The 15,482-nt window shown below is 35.8% G+C and overlaps 1 protein-coding gene across 1 annotated transcript in view; it reads left to right on the top strand.

Moving 5' to 3' along the window:
* Positions 1-15,482, top strand: part of LAMA2 (laminin subunit alpha 2) — a 594,513-nt gene that overhangs the window by 439,001 nt on the left and 140,030 nt on the right. The window contains 2 exon segments of the mRNA XM_047758965.1: positions 3,278-3,364; positions 7,349-7,542. Coding sequence (XP_047614921.1) covers positions 3,278-3,364; positions 7,349-7,542 — 281 coding nt within the window.

Raw genomic sequence — 15,482 nt, 5'->3', positions numbered from 1 at the left:
GCTCAGTGTCCTCTCTTCTACAATAAGGCCAAGTGTGAGTTTCTTGCCCATCTCCAATCGTGCTCAGCCATTTTTGCCGGAGAAAGACAAAAATTGCATAGTTTCACATATGTGTGGAATCTAAAAACAAACAAACTCATAGGAACAGAATGTACACTGGAGAATGAGAGAAATTGGGAGAGAATGGTAAAGGGTGCAGACTTTTAGTTATAAAACAAATAAAAATCTAAGGATCTAATATATGACATAATGACCATAGTTGATAAAGCTTTTTTTTTTTTTTTTGGTCTTTTTGTCTTTTAGGAGCCGCATCTGTGGCATATGAGGGTTCCCAGGCTAGGGGTCCAATCAGAACTGTAGCTGCTGGCCTACGCCAGAGCCACGGCAACATGGGATTCTCTGAGCCACGTCTGCCACCTACACCACAGCTCACGGCAACAACAGAGCTTAACCCACTGAGCAAGACCAGGGATCGAACCTGCAACCTCATGGTTCTTAGTTGGATTCTCTAACCACTGAGCCATGACGGGAACTCCTGGTAATGCATTCCTGTATAGTGGAAACTTACTGAGTTTTTCACACAAAAAAGGTAAGTATATGACATGCTAGATATGTTAATTATCTAGATAGCAGGAATTCTTTCATACAGGATACATATATCAAATCATCACAGGTACACTTTAAATATGTTACAATTTTATTTTCCCATTATACTTTAATAAAGCTGAAAAAATGCAGATAGATATATAATGTAATATCAGATGGTGAGCATGCCACCAGGAGGAAACAAGCAGCCTCAGTAAGATTGGGGCAAATGGGGTACCCTTTTAGTTAGAGCACTCAGTAAAGACCTTCGCAAACAAATGAGGCTTGTTCAGAACTTTGGATGCAGGAATAGGGAGAGTCACATGAGTGTGTGGAGAAAGAGTAGCCCAGCTAGAGGAAGAAGGAAGTGCACTGGCCTGAGACCGGCCTACCCTGGCAGACACCAGGGATCCAGGGTAGCTGGAGCAGAGTGAATGGGGACAGGCGAAGGGTGACAGGAGTTGGGCTCAGGGCAGCTCCAGTGAGCAACTATGTGTCCCGAAGGCTAAATATCTTCCAAGGGCAAGCGGTGGCTACGAACAGGACAATGCAATGAATTAATGATGGTAACACCAGCAGCAGTTGCAGATAGAATGCATGTAGAATGTGAGAAAAAGAAGGACACAGAGTCGACTCTCTGGCTTATGGCAGAGCAAATGGAAGCAAAGTATGGCCATTGACTGAGAGGGGGAAATTATAGAGAGGTCAGTAGTGATTTTTGGAGGACAGGAGCGCTAACAGATTTAGACCTGTTAGGATAGATGCACTATTTAAAGGTTTTAAGATTGAATGGAATCATTTAGGGGAGAGAGGACGAGAGAAATCTGAAGGTTGAACATGTTAAGAAGTCAGGGACATGACCTAGATCCAGCAAAGGAGACTGTGAAACGAACACCCGGTGAACAGGGATGTGGCAGAGGAGGGGGAGGGCGGATCCAGGAAGCCGATTCACTTCCTTAGTTTCCTCAGAGGATGACACAGAGTAGCAGACTCTGACTCTTAGAAATTCTGTTAAGGTAAGTTTGGAGGAGCAAACATAAAATAATGGAAAAAATCGGCACCAAGAGAAAAACCCTAGCATTTCTGAGTGGCCCTGCAAACAACGTAAGATTTGAGAAAGGAGATGGGGGAGCTGGGAGAGGAAAGAATAAATTCTAACTTCAAGTACAATGTAATTCCTACTTTGTCCTTTGTAGGTTCTTACAGATGATGTAAGGAAAAGGTTCTGCCTGCCATGATATCATAGCTCAAAAAAGTTTATACCAACTCTCCAAAGGGAATGATAACATTCCTGCACTATAATTGAGACATATGTTACTATCAAGGAATATAATTTAATTATGTCGGCTCTGTAGTTTCACAAGAATGTCTAAAAATCTGTTTCAAAGTGCCTATGTATGCATATGAGTGTGTGTGTTTGTGTATATGTGCAGAGAAACCCAGCATCAAGCTTTAAATTGAAGAGCTAGAAGCTTGCCGTAGTGTGTCCATTATGTGTATGAGGACCTATTTTTGTGAAGGCAAAAAACCAAACTTGTTTGTTGGATAATGAGGTTGCGAGCGGTACGTCAATTCGTTCACAGATTTTGCAGAGAGAGAGTTTATTCCTCATTCACGTACTATTGAATTAATGCATTAGAAAACAAAGTTGGGTCCTAATAGCACCTGGCCAATGGGAGTTGTGGTTCTGGTCTCTATATATTATTGTTTTTTCCAGCATCAACAGGTTTAGTGGACCAACAAAAAAGCAAATGATGTTTGTATTATTACCATTTTGCAACAAATTCGGAGTTTTGTTTTGTTTTTCAAGTTTCCAGTGTACCATGCATTTTATCCAGTGGGAATACAGTACTACTTATATTTGAGAAAAGTCTGTAATAACCCAAAACTACATTTTTTGCAGAGTTCAGTTTTTCAGTCTCGTCTAGTCTTTCTTTTGTAGGGAAAGGTGACAAGAATCCTGGAGCAAGCCTGACTGGCATGGTCTACCTACCAGTGTTGTGGTGAAAACAGGGCATGTTATATGAGCCCTACCTATTAGAAAAGATAAAATTGTGAGGAAATCTTATTCATTTTCATCCAGAAAACTTTCTCTTCTCTCCGCACACTAAATTGCATGATTTTCTGTTTAAAGTAAAATGTAGTTTGAAGTCCGTAGGCAAATTAGAAAAGGCACATTGTTATTTTAAGTGAAACATCTAGTCACACTTCATGCATGGAATTGCCAGTGGCAGTTTGGGCTGAGTTTTCAAAAAAAAAAAAATTATCTAGTTTCTTTGCCCCATGTTTGTTTTACATGAAAGATATTTGGTAATATTTATTCTACTACCTCACAAATGTGCAGGAATTCCCTTCATATTTTTCTTTAGATTCATGAAAAATAGGACACTTTTGCTGGATGTTTAATAGTTTCGTGGCTTTTAACGTAATTATGCAGATTTCAAAGGTTTAACATGGTCAGTGTGACACATTACTAGTTCATCGAAAAAAACCATATGTGTTTGTTGGCAATCAAGGGTGGTATTCAGTTGTGATAGCCTACCCTTGAATAGGAACTTAGGAACGATTATAAATATGGCATATTTAACAGCAAAAAAAAGTTCTAGTCATCTAGATAATAAATAGAATTGCTTACATTTGTAAAATAAAGCAGTTAAAAAATTCTGTACACTCTCTTTTTTTCCTGATTCAGTTTCAGCCCCTCCTGTGTCCTGGAAGGTCTGGATGATCACCGCTGCACAGCTTGCCCGCGGGGTTATGAGGGCCAGTACTGCGAACGGTAGGAACAGTCACGATCGGGAGAGAACAGTGATGCATGGAGATCCCATCATACAGAGTCATAGTAGAAAATCCTGCATTCGTTACCTATTCCATAATAGTTTATATGCTTTCAAAACTATCTTCATATCTTTAGACTTCATCCAAAAGGACGTTGTGTACTTCCATCATATATTTAGACCTTTTATAAGATGCCAAATTATTTCATAAGTGATCTAATTTGTGGTTTAGCACATATATTAGACTAGATTACACATTAGATTATACGAGAGGAGGGAGAGACAGAGGGAATGTTTTACAAGAACAAATACATGTCCAAGAGCTTGTCAGTAGCTAACAATACCAAAAAGCTGGCCACATATAATTCTCCTTTTAGTTCACTGGAAACCATTGGCTAGCACTTAACTGTGTGCACATCACTGTTCTGAGCCCTCCGGCACTGCATCAGCAAGTATATACATCATTCAGAATAGAATGATATTGAACATTCTTAATTAAAACAACCCAAACATTAAAGTGTTACTTGGTTCTCCTTTTCAAAATGCAAACATTTTTTTTTTTTTTTTTTTTTTTGCTTTTTAGGGCCACACCTGCAGCATATGGAGGTTCCCAGGCTAGGGGTCTAATTGGAGCCACAGCTGCAGGCTTGCACCACAGCCACAGCAACGCCAGATCCCAGCCATGTCTTTGACCTATACCACAGCTCACGGCAACACCGGATCCTTAACCCACTGACCAAGGCCAGGGATCAAACCCGCAACCTCATGCTTCCTAGTTGGATTCATTTCCACTGTGCCATGACGGGAACACCAAACAACATTCTTTAAATGCTTCCTCTCACCATATTTTTTTACTAATTCTGATAATATGGTGTCTGGATGCTAACTGTAATGTAAACAGTAAGTTAAGAAACACAGTTCCAGACTGACTATCTAGGAAGATTGTAATTTTTATTTACTGAATCTATATTTTCTATGAGAAGTATCTTGGATATTCAAGCTTATCACTACACTTTAATAGGTTTTAGGTGTTAAATCTAAAATAATGGAAAGCAGCTAATATTAACTACTAACATTATGCATGCATGATAATTTTAGCATAATTGATAACAGTATAAAGTTTTTGAAGCCCCATGGACATAAGTGAGCTCCGTAACTTTTCAGGGTTGCGTTTTTCTCACATATAACATCAGGATAGCTGATGCTCTGCCTCCCTTACACTGACATGGTGAAGATCAGGGGTTTAGAGGACACCCTGCCTGAGCACCTACATAGATGTCCCTCTCCAATAGGAGGGGCAAAAAAAGCCTGAGAATTTAACCCCCCCACCCCATCCTCCAGTGGCCCAAAGCCAAGGACTCACTAGTCGGGGAGTACAAATGTCCAGCTCCTTTGCCCCAAAGCTGAACAAATTTTGAGATGTTATTTATGCCCCAGAGCCTTCCATGGAATCAAGCTACATCATCCCCTGGAATCACACCATTGCTTAGATCTTTTTCTAGTTCCTGTTTCACTCACTCCTTTGCTGGATTCTTCTAGGAGCACTTCCTTAAATTATGAATCTCTTTGAAAATGTAAACCGATATTAATTTTATCATCACTAATCTAAGAATTTTCTTATAATGTAACCACTAATGCTTATGTTAGTAATGAAAATAACTAAATAACTAAACTTGTATAAATTCCAACATAATTTCTATATATTTGTAGAATATATTTTTTAATTTGTGTTTAGTTATTCTAAACATAATGTCCACTATTTGCATATATAATATAATTAAATTAATTGTTATATTTATATGAGTACATTCACAATTTCCATACTGACAGAAATTAATAATAATAAGTAACTAGCAGCAATACAAAATCCAAAAATATTTCCATTTGTTGTGGAGATACATGCATCATTTTAATATATTTTCATGTCCACCAGTATGCTTTAGTATCCATACTTAGGCTAATATTTATCTCATGCCATTGTAAACACCAGTAGGATGATAACTAAAAGCATCCCTGGACACCAAGGGGATCTGTTATAATTTATGAAAAAATGTATGATAGTATAGCTACATTATAAATTGGCATTTCCACTATCTATAAAAGCATGTATACAGAAAAGACTGGAAGGGTACGCTGAAATGACAATTACTGTCTTAAGACAGAGTGATTACAGAAAATTTATTTTTTTAACATCCATTAATGTGTAATCAATAAGAGTTGACAGTTTATATAACATAGAGATGAGCAGGGTCATACACTATCAAATGTGAATGGCTTGAATTGTTTTTGCAGTTCTTGAATGTTACAGCTCCACATTCATCATCTCTAACACATAAATGATCAGGTTATATTTCCCTGAAAAATTGCTTTTATTCAGCTAAATTAAACCAAAGGTCTTGCTTAAATTTTTATTGTAACCTTCCAAATAAATTTGTTTCACTTCTGAGAGCTTCTTAAATCATTTAAATCACCTTATGACCTGCCCAAACTCATCATCTCAGGTCTAAAACTGCTGAAATGTCTGAAGTGTCCCTATATCGTAGAAATCCCTACCCGTGCTTTATCTTCGTTACTCCTATAATAAATTCTCTGAACATTTAATCAATCTGAACCTTCTTAGAATTGAATTCTTTCACCCGAAAAATGTTAAGAAACCAACTTAAGTGGACTTATTTCAATGATACTTTTATTGAGCATTTGTAATAGTACATTGGAAATAAAATATTAAAACCGTAAGTGTATAAAAACCTAATGTTACAGATAATTTTCTTCTTGCTGTGATTTTCTAACAAGCACAGGATGAACTCGCTTTCACAACCAGCCTGCAAATCTCTACAATCCTAGGCCACTTAAGATGGTTCAAGATTATTTGACTTGTGTTTACAACTTTTGGCTTCAACCTCCTACTGTCTCTCGACTTTCTTCTGTATTTATCTTTTATGCAAAAATTCTTATTGTTGATTATATCTAGGCTGAACTATATATATATTTATTGTCCAATCCAGAATACCCTAAGAGATAGGATGTGATTTTAATACTTAAGTAAGGACAACAGGCAACCTGGGACCATCTTGGATAAACCAGGGCGTGTGGTTTTGCCAGCACCTTGAAAAGTTACCAAACTTCTAGTAAAATAGCTGACAGTGGTACATATTTAGGTGAATACTTGCATAGAAGGGCAGAAGAGTCACTGGATGGATAGCATTTTGGGTTTATCTAGTTGGATTTCCTTCCTTATCTCTTAAGTTTGATGTTACAGATTCTTGCATAATATTACCTTACTTCCCGGGATACACAATGAAAAATCCATCTTTGAGGAAGATGTGATATTAAAGAAGGACTAGCCAAATTAAAGAGAAAATTTAGTTGGTTATTGCCACTTGCTTGTTTTGGCCAAATAATTCAACTATTATTTGGTCATTTTGACCTCTAAAATGTGTGCATTGAGGAAAGCCCAAGATTCAATACAAAACCTTTTTCATTTTTAATTTTAAAATGAAGACTTGAAAGAAAGTTTATGATCTAGAACAGTTGTGAGCAAGCTATGGACCACAAAATTTGGCCCATTGCCTAATTCTGTATGGAGCTCGAGGTAGGAATGGTTGTTACTGGCAAACACTGAATTTGAGCCCTAGCTCATTAAATTTGATAACTCAACAAGATTCTCATTCTTCTTATTATTAGATTGGTTTTCTATTCATGGATTATTATTATAAAACAATTTGTACTTGATTCTTAGTATGTTTTGAATTCCATCAACCAAAAATGTTTGAAAATATCTTTCACTGCATGAGTTTAGTTTTTTGCCTCTTGACCTACAAATACTAAAATATTTACTGCCTGGCTCTTTATAAGCAAAGTTCGCTATCTCTGATCTATTGACTTTTGGTATCAATTTTGTTTCACTCAAACCAACACACGACAACAACAATTTCGAGATATGACTTATTATTAATCTTCTTTGCTTTGTCACTGTTTAAATTCAGGTGTGCCCCTGGCTATGCCGGCAGCCCAAGTAGCCCTGGAGGCTCCTGCCAAGAATGTGAGTGTGACCCCCATGGCTCGCTGCCAGTCCCCTGTGACCCTGTCACAGGGATCTGCAGGTGTCGACCAGGAGCCACGGGGCCGAAGTGTGACGGCTGCAAACACTGGCATGCGCGCGAGGGCATGGAGTGTGTTTGTACGTATACTAACTTAGCTATGAGTTCTGGGGCCTTGGTTCTATTTCTGTTTCATTTCCAATGAGAAAGACTGCCTTCCCCCTCCCCCTTTTTTTGCAGTTGCTAGTGCTACTCTTCATTCTCTCTGACACTGTCTATCCACCTTCTTCTGTTTGCCTGCTGTTTTTGTCTCCATCCTGCTGAGCCAAGAACAGCTGGGAAAATCCTCAGCATGATTTAGTCAGTTCATTGAAGGCCTACAGCTAAGCTCCCAGAGGCAGATTTTATTTTATTTTGCCCATCTCAGAGTATGCTGTTTTACCTAAAGTTGACATTGCCTTTGTGCCAGATTAAAGGACTCAGTGTATTAAATTTTTTTAGCATCCTGAATTGTAAGCAGCTGGACAGACACTGTAAGGCTTGAATTACAACTGACTTTTCTGAGTTTTGGCATATATCCATGGATATCCTGCTTTATAACTTTCTCTTGTGCTACAGAACCTAGAAGTGGTGACAGTGAATGCATGTGTTTTTACTCACATGTCCAATAAATGGAGAGCAGTTTGGTTTTGTTCTGTTTTAATAACTGCTTCTGGATTCAGTAATGCCATACTGAACATGCATCAAATATCAGTAGTTCAGTAGAATTCTTGGTTCTTCTATAAATTCTTATCTAAAAGGGTTATTTATAAATTTAGGGAGGACTATTATATTATGGTAGTTATTCTTTTCCTTGAGGGAATTTATATTTGAGGTCTTAATTCTTTCTAACAATAGAAATGTAAATGATTTTAGTACCTTTTATTTCAGTGTTTACCTATTTTAATGTACTTATGCATGCCAGTATTTCTGGTTTTAACATCTTGTATGTCTAAAGCTTACTAACATTTTAACTAGTTTTTGTAAGGGTTATCTTGAAAGCTAAGGCTTGCTTTTTAGATATACAAAAGGATAAAGACTGGGTATACTCTGGAATATAGGGTTTTTTAAACTATTGTTCCAGGTATTTCAACAATCTTTAATGAAAATATATCACATTTAAAATAAAAATAAATGTCAAGGTTGATGGGAGGGGAGAGATGAAGTGTAATATGTAACATACATTTACCTTATATTCAGTTATTGGTATATACATATTCACTCTTCTCAATTAAAATGCTGTATTTTAATGATAGGTGAAGTGGACTTCCAATGTAATCCAACTACTTTTAATATTATTTTCAAGCTAAATTATTAACATGGATGTATTTAACTAGATAATATATTGATATTCCAAACCTAAAAACTAATCTAACAGACCTTGAATTTTAAATTAAATTTTTAATTTTCTAGAACTAAATTTGAAATAAAAAGACTAGATCTGATGTGAAACACAAAAATGACAATAATGTTAAAATCTGTGAAAGATAAGTTAATGGAATCACTTTCTGAACATTTCTTTTAAAGGAAATTGTGATTCTGCCCATCAACAACAATAGCTCTAAGTTCTTATTCTGTTGATGATCAATATTTCATATGGGCTTAAACAAATTTATAACAAGAAAACTTAATTCCTGTTGTTCCCTGTCTCATCTGTGGATTTTAAATCTCCCAGTATCCCATGTGATATTAACAGAAGAGCCAATCCTCCAGTTACAAAGTTACACCAGCCTCATAATGTTCATTTGCATTATACTTGTCCCACAAGGAAGTGTATGTCTCACTGCTGTACATGCGATTCAGTTCAGTTGTTATGTCCAGGAAAGTTTAATCGTCTTCCATAGGAGTAGGTCATAGTGTTTTTCTTATACAAAAAAAAAGTGTTAAATTATGGGTATTTTTTAATATCTAGATACTTTTTTCTAAAATATATATAATTATAAATAAATATAGTATTTTCCATATTTATAAAAATATTTTCATTTTATAAATGCAATTTAGATTGTCCTTATGCTGCTCTTAAATGTGAGTGACTCCCACTTAATTCTAGGAATGTGTTCTTTTTGTCCTGCATTAGGTTAAGTGTAAGAATTGTTACACAGGAGTTCCTGCTGTAGTGCAATGGATTAAAAATCTGACTACAGCAGCTGGGATCTCTGCAGAGGTGCAGGTGTGATCCCTGACACTGTGAAGCAGGTTAAAGAATCTGGTGTTGCCACAGCTGTGGTGTAGGTCACAACTGCAGCTCAGATTCAACCCCTGGCCCTGGAACTTCCATATATCATAGGAGTGGCCATTAAAAAAAAAAAAAAAAAAAAGGTTGTTATATAGAGTATCCTCAGACTTTTCTTTACTTTTTAAAAATTTTCTGAAGTTTCTCCTGATATGGAAAAATATGCCAAGCTTCTATTATGTTAGCCTTTCTCAGGACTCAGTTTCTACTTCTAGTTTTGAAAAGAGATTATAAAATAAGTCATATGTGAGTTTGTCTTATCTTCAGTTCTCTTTTTAGTATCCTTTTTTTTTAGTTTTAAGTAATTGTTTTTTAAATATTTTCTTGCAGTTTTATTGAGGCATAATTGACATACAGCACTGTATAAATTGAAGGTGTACAGCAAAATGATCTGACTTCCATACATCATGGATTGCCACAAGTTTCATGAACATTGATCTTCTCACATAGATGAAAAAAAAGAAAAAAATATTTTTCTTTGTGATGAGAACTCCTGGGATTTACTGTCTTAACAACTTTCATATAAAACTTAAAACAGTGTTAATTATATTTATCAGTTACATCCCTAGTACTTGATTTCTCTTATTACCAGAAGTTTGTACCTTTTGACCACCTTCATGCAAATCCCACACCCCCAACCCTTGCATCCAATAACCACAAAGCTGATCTCTTTTTCTGTGAGTTTGTTGGTCTATTTGTTGTTAAAGTATAATTGATCTACAACACTATGTTAGTTCCTGGTGCACAACATGGTGATTCAATATTTCTGTGCATGACAAAATGATCACCACAGCAATTCTAGTTATGCTCTGTCACCGTACACATATCTTATGTTATTAGTATTGACTCTATTCCCCCACTGTACATTTCATACCTGTAACTCATTTATTTTGTAACTGAAAGTTTGTGCTTAATCTCCCTCAGCTATCTCCGTCATTCCATTCCCCCTTTCTTCTCTGTATCCATGACTCTATTATGTTTGTTAATTTGTTTTGTTTTTTAGATGCCACATATAAGTGAAATCATATGGCCTTTATCTTTTGCTGTATGACTTATGTCACTTAACATAATGCCCTCTAGGTCCATCCATGTTGTCACAAATGGCAAGGTTTCATTCTTTTTATGGCTGAGTAATTGTCCCCAGTGTGTGTAGCACATCTTCTTTATTCATTAATTTATCAGTGGACATGTGAGTTATCTCCATAGCTTAGCTATTATAAGTAGTGCTGCAGTGAACATAGGGGTTCATGTATCTTGTCAGATTAGTGTTTTCATTTCTTTGGATAAAAATCCAGGAGTGAAATTTCTGAATCATGTGGTAGTTCTACTTTTAAATTTTTGAGGAACCTCCATATTACTTTCTATATTGGGTGCACCAATTTAGAGTAACACCAACAGTGAACAGGGTTCTCTTTTCTCTAAATCCTTTGCCAACATTTATTTGTTGTCTTTTGATGATAGCCATCTGACAGGTGTGAGATGATACCTTATGGTTTTGATTTATATTTCCTTGATGATTAGTAATTTTGAGCATATTTTCATGTACCTGTTGGCCATCTTATGTCTCCGTTGGAAGAATGTCTATTCAGGTTTTCTGACTCTTTTCAGTTGGGTTGTTTGGTTGTTTTTATTTATTGTTATTTATTTGGAGTTGTGAGTTCTTAGTACATTTTGGATATTAAACCCTTATGAGATATATCATTTGCATATATTTTCTCCCATTCAGTGTATGGCCCTTTTGTTTTGTTGATAGTTTCCTTTGCTATGCTTTTTAATATGGGTTAGTCCTATTTATTTTTGTTTAAGGAGGCAAATCCAAAAAGATATTGCTAAGACTTACATCCAAGAGTGTACTGCTTATGTTTTCTTCTAGGAGTTTTATGGTTTCAGATCTTCTTTATAAGTCTTTAATCAGCTTTAAGTTTATTTGTGTGTATGGTATGAGAAAGCCCAGTTTGACTCTTTTGCATATAGCTGACCATTTTTCCAACACCATTCATTGAATAGGCTATATTTTCCCAGTTGTACAATTTTGTCTCCTTTGTCCTAGATTAAATGACCATGTAAATGTGGGTTCATTTCCAGGTTCTTTATTTTGTTCCTTTGAGCTATATATCTGTTTCTATGCCAGTACTATTCTGTTTTGATTATTGCAGCTTTGTAGAATAGTTTAAAATCAGGAAGCATATCTCCAGCTTTGTTCTTCATTTTCAAGGTTGTTTTGGCTCTTTGGTGTCTTTTGTTTTTCCATACAAACCTTAGAATTATTTGTTCTAGTTCTGTGAAAAAATGTCATTGGCATTGAGTTGAATCTGTAGATTGCCTTGGGTGTTATGGGCATTTGAACAATATTTATTGAACAATATTCATTCTTCAACTCCATGAACATGTTGTTTCTTTCCTTTTGTTGTGTGTGTTGTCTGAAATTTCTTTCATTAGCATCTTATAGTTTAACAAGTGTAGATCTTTTACCTTCTTAGTTAGATTCATTTCTAGGTATTTTATTATTTTTGATGCAATTGTAAATAGGACTGTTTTCTTAATTTCTCTTTCTTTTTTTTCTTTTTTTTTTGTCTTTTGTCTTTTTTGTTGTTGTTGTTGTTGTTGTTGTTGCTATTTCTTGGGCCATTCCCGTGGCATATGGAGGTTCCCAGGCTAGGGGTCGAATCAGAGCTGTAGCCACCGGCCTACGCCAGAGCCACAGCAACGCGGGATCCGAGCCGCGTCTGCAACCTACACCACAGCTCACGGCAACGCCGGATCGTTAACCCACTGAGCAAGGGCAGGGACCGAACCCTCAACCTCATGGTTCCCAGTCGGATTCGTTAACCATTGCGCCACGACGGGAACTCCTTAATTTCTCTTTCTGATAGTTTCTTTTTAGTGTGTAGAAACACAACAGACTCCTGTATATTAATTTTGAACCCTGCAACTTTACTGAATTCATTATTGAGTTCTAATAGTTTTTTGGCAGTGTCTTTAGGATGTTCTGTATATAATACCATGTCATCTCCAAATAGTGACATTTTTACTTCTTCCTTTCTTTCTATCTTTCTCTATATTTAAGCTAAATTAGAGCAAGAGACCAAAGAATGGATTCGCCTGGGACATTTGATCTGCAGGACCTGTTTTATCACCTGTGGCTATAGTTGAATTTTATAATGCCCATGGATGGTAGTGGGTGGAAGTAGCCTGGTTTAGGCAAGAAAATATATGTGTAGTAAGAGAAGTGTCTTCTGAGAAAAGCTTCTCTGAGCCTGGAGCCCATGTTACCTCCCAGAAGAATAGAGATAAAATAGTGCTATTAATCTGGGCTTACTGTTAAAAATAAGATGTTTGTCATATTTGATAGAAATAAGTTAACACTCAGATAATTTAGTAGCATGTATTTATAGTTAACTCTTCTCTCTTTGGTCGATTCTTTAGAAAACACAATTTAATTAGGCCCACATCATGGATATGTATATCCAAAAAAAAAAAACATAATAAATGACCTAGACATGATTACTGCATTATCTCAGGTGAGCTTCATATTGGTGGAAAGAATTTATGTACTCCCTTTATAATTAGATTATGCTCTTACTTTATTTAAGGAAGAACTTAAAATTGTGCTGTAGAGAACACAAAGGAAATGCAGAAATCACGAAAAACCTTTCCTTGACCACCCGTGTTTCTAAAAGAAACTAGTAGCTGCCACAGACAATTGCTAGTGATAAAGCTAGGGTTTTATTGGATACAAAATAGTGAATTTCTTGCAGGACCTAGGCTTTTTGTACATGGAGATCCCATTACTATCATGAAGGATTTACAAAAATAATCTATGCCCTTAGTAGAAAATATTTAAATACCAGTCTCTCATACATAGCCAAATTCAACCCACCAACATTATCAACCCCATCAAACCAACTTGGTGCCTGGGCATACTTAGCCAATATGTCTGCCTTCAGTCATAGTCATTTCTTAAAGCTGCTTTCACCACATGTGGTTCATCACCATGATAATTATTTAAAGGTTCACCAGTATCGAGAGCCTACCATTTGTCAGAAATGATAAGCACTATTTATGCTGTTCTTCTAATTCTTGAAATCTTAAAACATCCCCATACATTACTGTCTCTACAGTAAGATTTAAAAAAAAAAAAAAGAACTGAATTTAGGTGATTTAAGTCACCTTTCCAAGGTTCACCCTGACTTTTCAACAGAGTTGTGATTTGAACACAGGACAATCTTGCAAATCTTAATTTCTTAATCTCTATGTTGACTATTAATGCAGGACACACACACACAAACATGGTTTTCCTGGTATATCAAATATTAATTGATTCAGTTCTTTATTCATTTTCTTCTTCTGTGCTTAAAGCCCATGTTACCTTAATGAAAAATAAAGGTAAATGGGCTTAAAAAACAAAATGAAAAATTTTAAATAGTGTGTGTGTGTGTGTATATATATATATCTTCTGCTAACCATTGAGTGCTCTCTTCTAAGATTTAGAATGTTATGGTAGTTGTGATAGATTCTATTCATCAGATATTGTTAAGTGGATTCCTGGCTTCCATGCAGATAGAAAGACATACTACTGAGTAATCAGATTTCCTTCAAGGCCTTTTTATTTTTTTCCCTAATAAGGATAATTGGAGACAGTTCTGCAATGTGTTCTTTCTTTATACATGTTGATGAGTTCTGAATGGATATTTTATTGAATGTCCCAAATCAGGACATCTCAGTAAGTTAGGTTAATGTAAATCCATCCTCCTCTTTTAACCCTCATTCATAATTTATATGTAATTTTATAAAGTGAGAAAAACCACTTGCCTTTCTGAAATTTGAGCCTGACCAATAAAATTATTATTTATTTAATAGTAAAGGTTCGTATTAGGAAACACAAAACTTGGATTTGTTCATATCCTACTTTCTACAGACTAGTAGTTAACACTGAACAACTCATGATGTTTAAAACAGATTATGAGTTGCATAGTAAAATATATTACTCTCCTAAAGAACAGAAATTAAAATTAGTAGCTGTTGGCAAGATGTGATTCCATAAAGAGTGCCTGAAATATCATTTTATAAATATCACATTAATGCTCTCTATTTTTATTCATTGCATATGAAATATTAGAAATATATCAGATTATTTATAGTCACAATATATTTAAAATATAACAGTTCAGATGATGTTTCACATACTAAAGTTGCAAAAGCAATCATGAGCTGTGCTTTTTAGCTATAACCCAAGGTAAGCCTAGCTAAAGGTGGTAAGGCACTAACTATAAAATACATACTTTCCAGCCACTTGGTGAACCCCAAGGTTTGAAGTGTTATTCTACCTTGATATCAATTGGCAAAGATACAGCCTAGATTATTGTTTTTAATAGTCCAGTGTCCACCAAGGATCTTATCACAATAACACATAGGCCTTTATTTATTGGACCTAGACTAGAACACTGTAGTACTTTTATAATCAAAGATGATAACTAATGGAAGTTATTGTTTTCTACACATGAAAGTAGAAATGAAATAGTGGAATATGGTTGATCACTGTAAGGAAAATGGGATGTTCTATAATAAAAGATGATGAAAAAACACCTGTTGATCTCCATTTGCTATTTAATGAGAAAAGGTTTTATTTGTTTCACATGTGATCACCCTCCATCCTAGCCTCTTTTTTTTTTTTTTTTTTTCCTCTCTCTATGGCCACATATAGTTCCCAGGCTAGAGGTCAAATCAGAGCTTCAGCTAAGGCTTGCTCCATAGCCATGGCAATACCGGATCGCCTGCAACCTACACTGCAGCTTGAAGCAATGCCAG

Source organism: Phacochoerus africanus, chromosome 2 (genome assembly GCF_016906955.1).
Source record: "Phacochoerus africanus isolate WHEZ1 chromosome 2, ROS_Pafr_v1, whole genome shotgun sequence".
NCBI classification, from domain to species: Eukaryota; Metazoa; Chordata; class Mammalia; order Artiodactyla; family Suidae; genus Phacochoerus; species Phacochoerus africanus.
The sequence above is the reverse complement of the archived record's forward strand: the minus strand, read 5'-3'. Positions and strand labels throughout refer to the sequence as shown.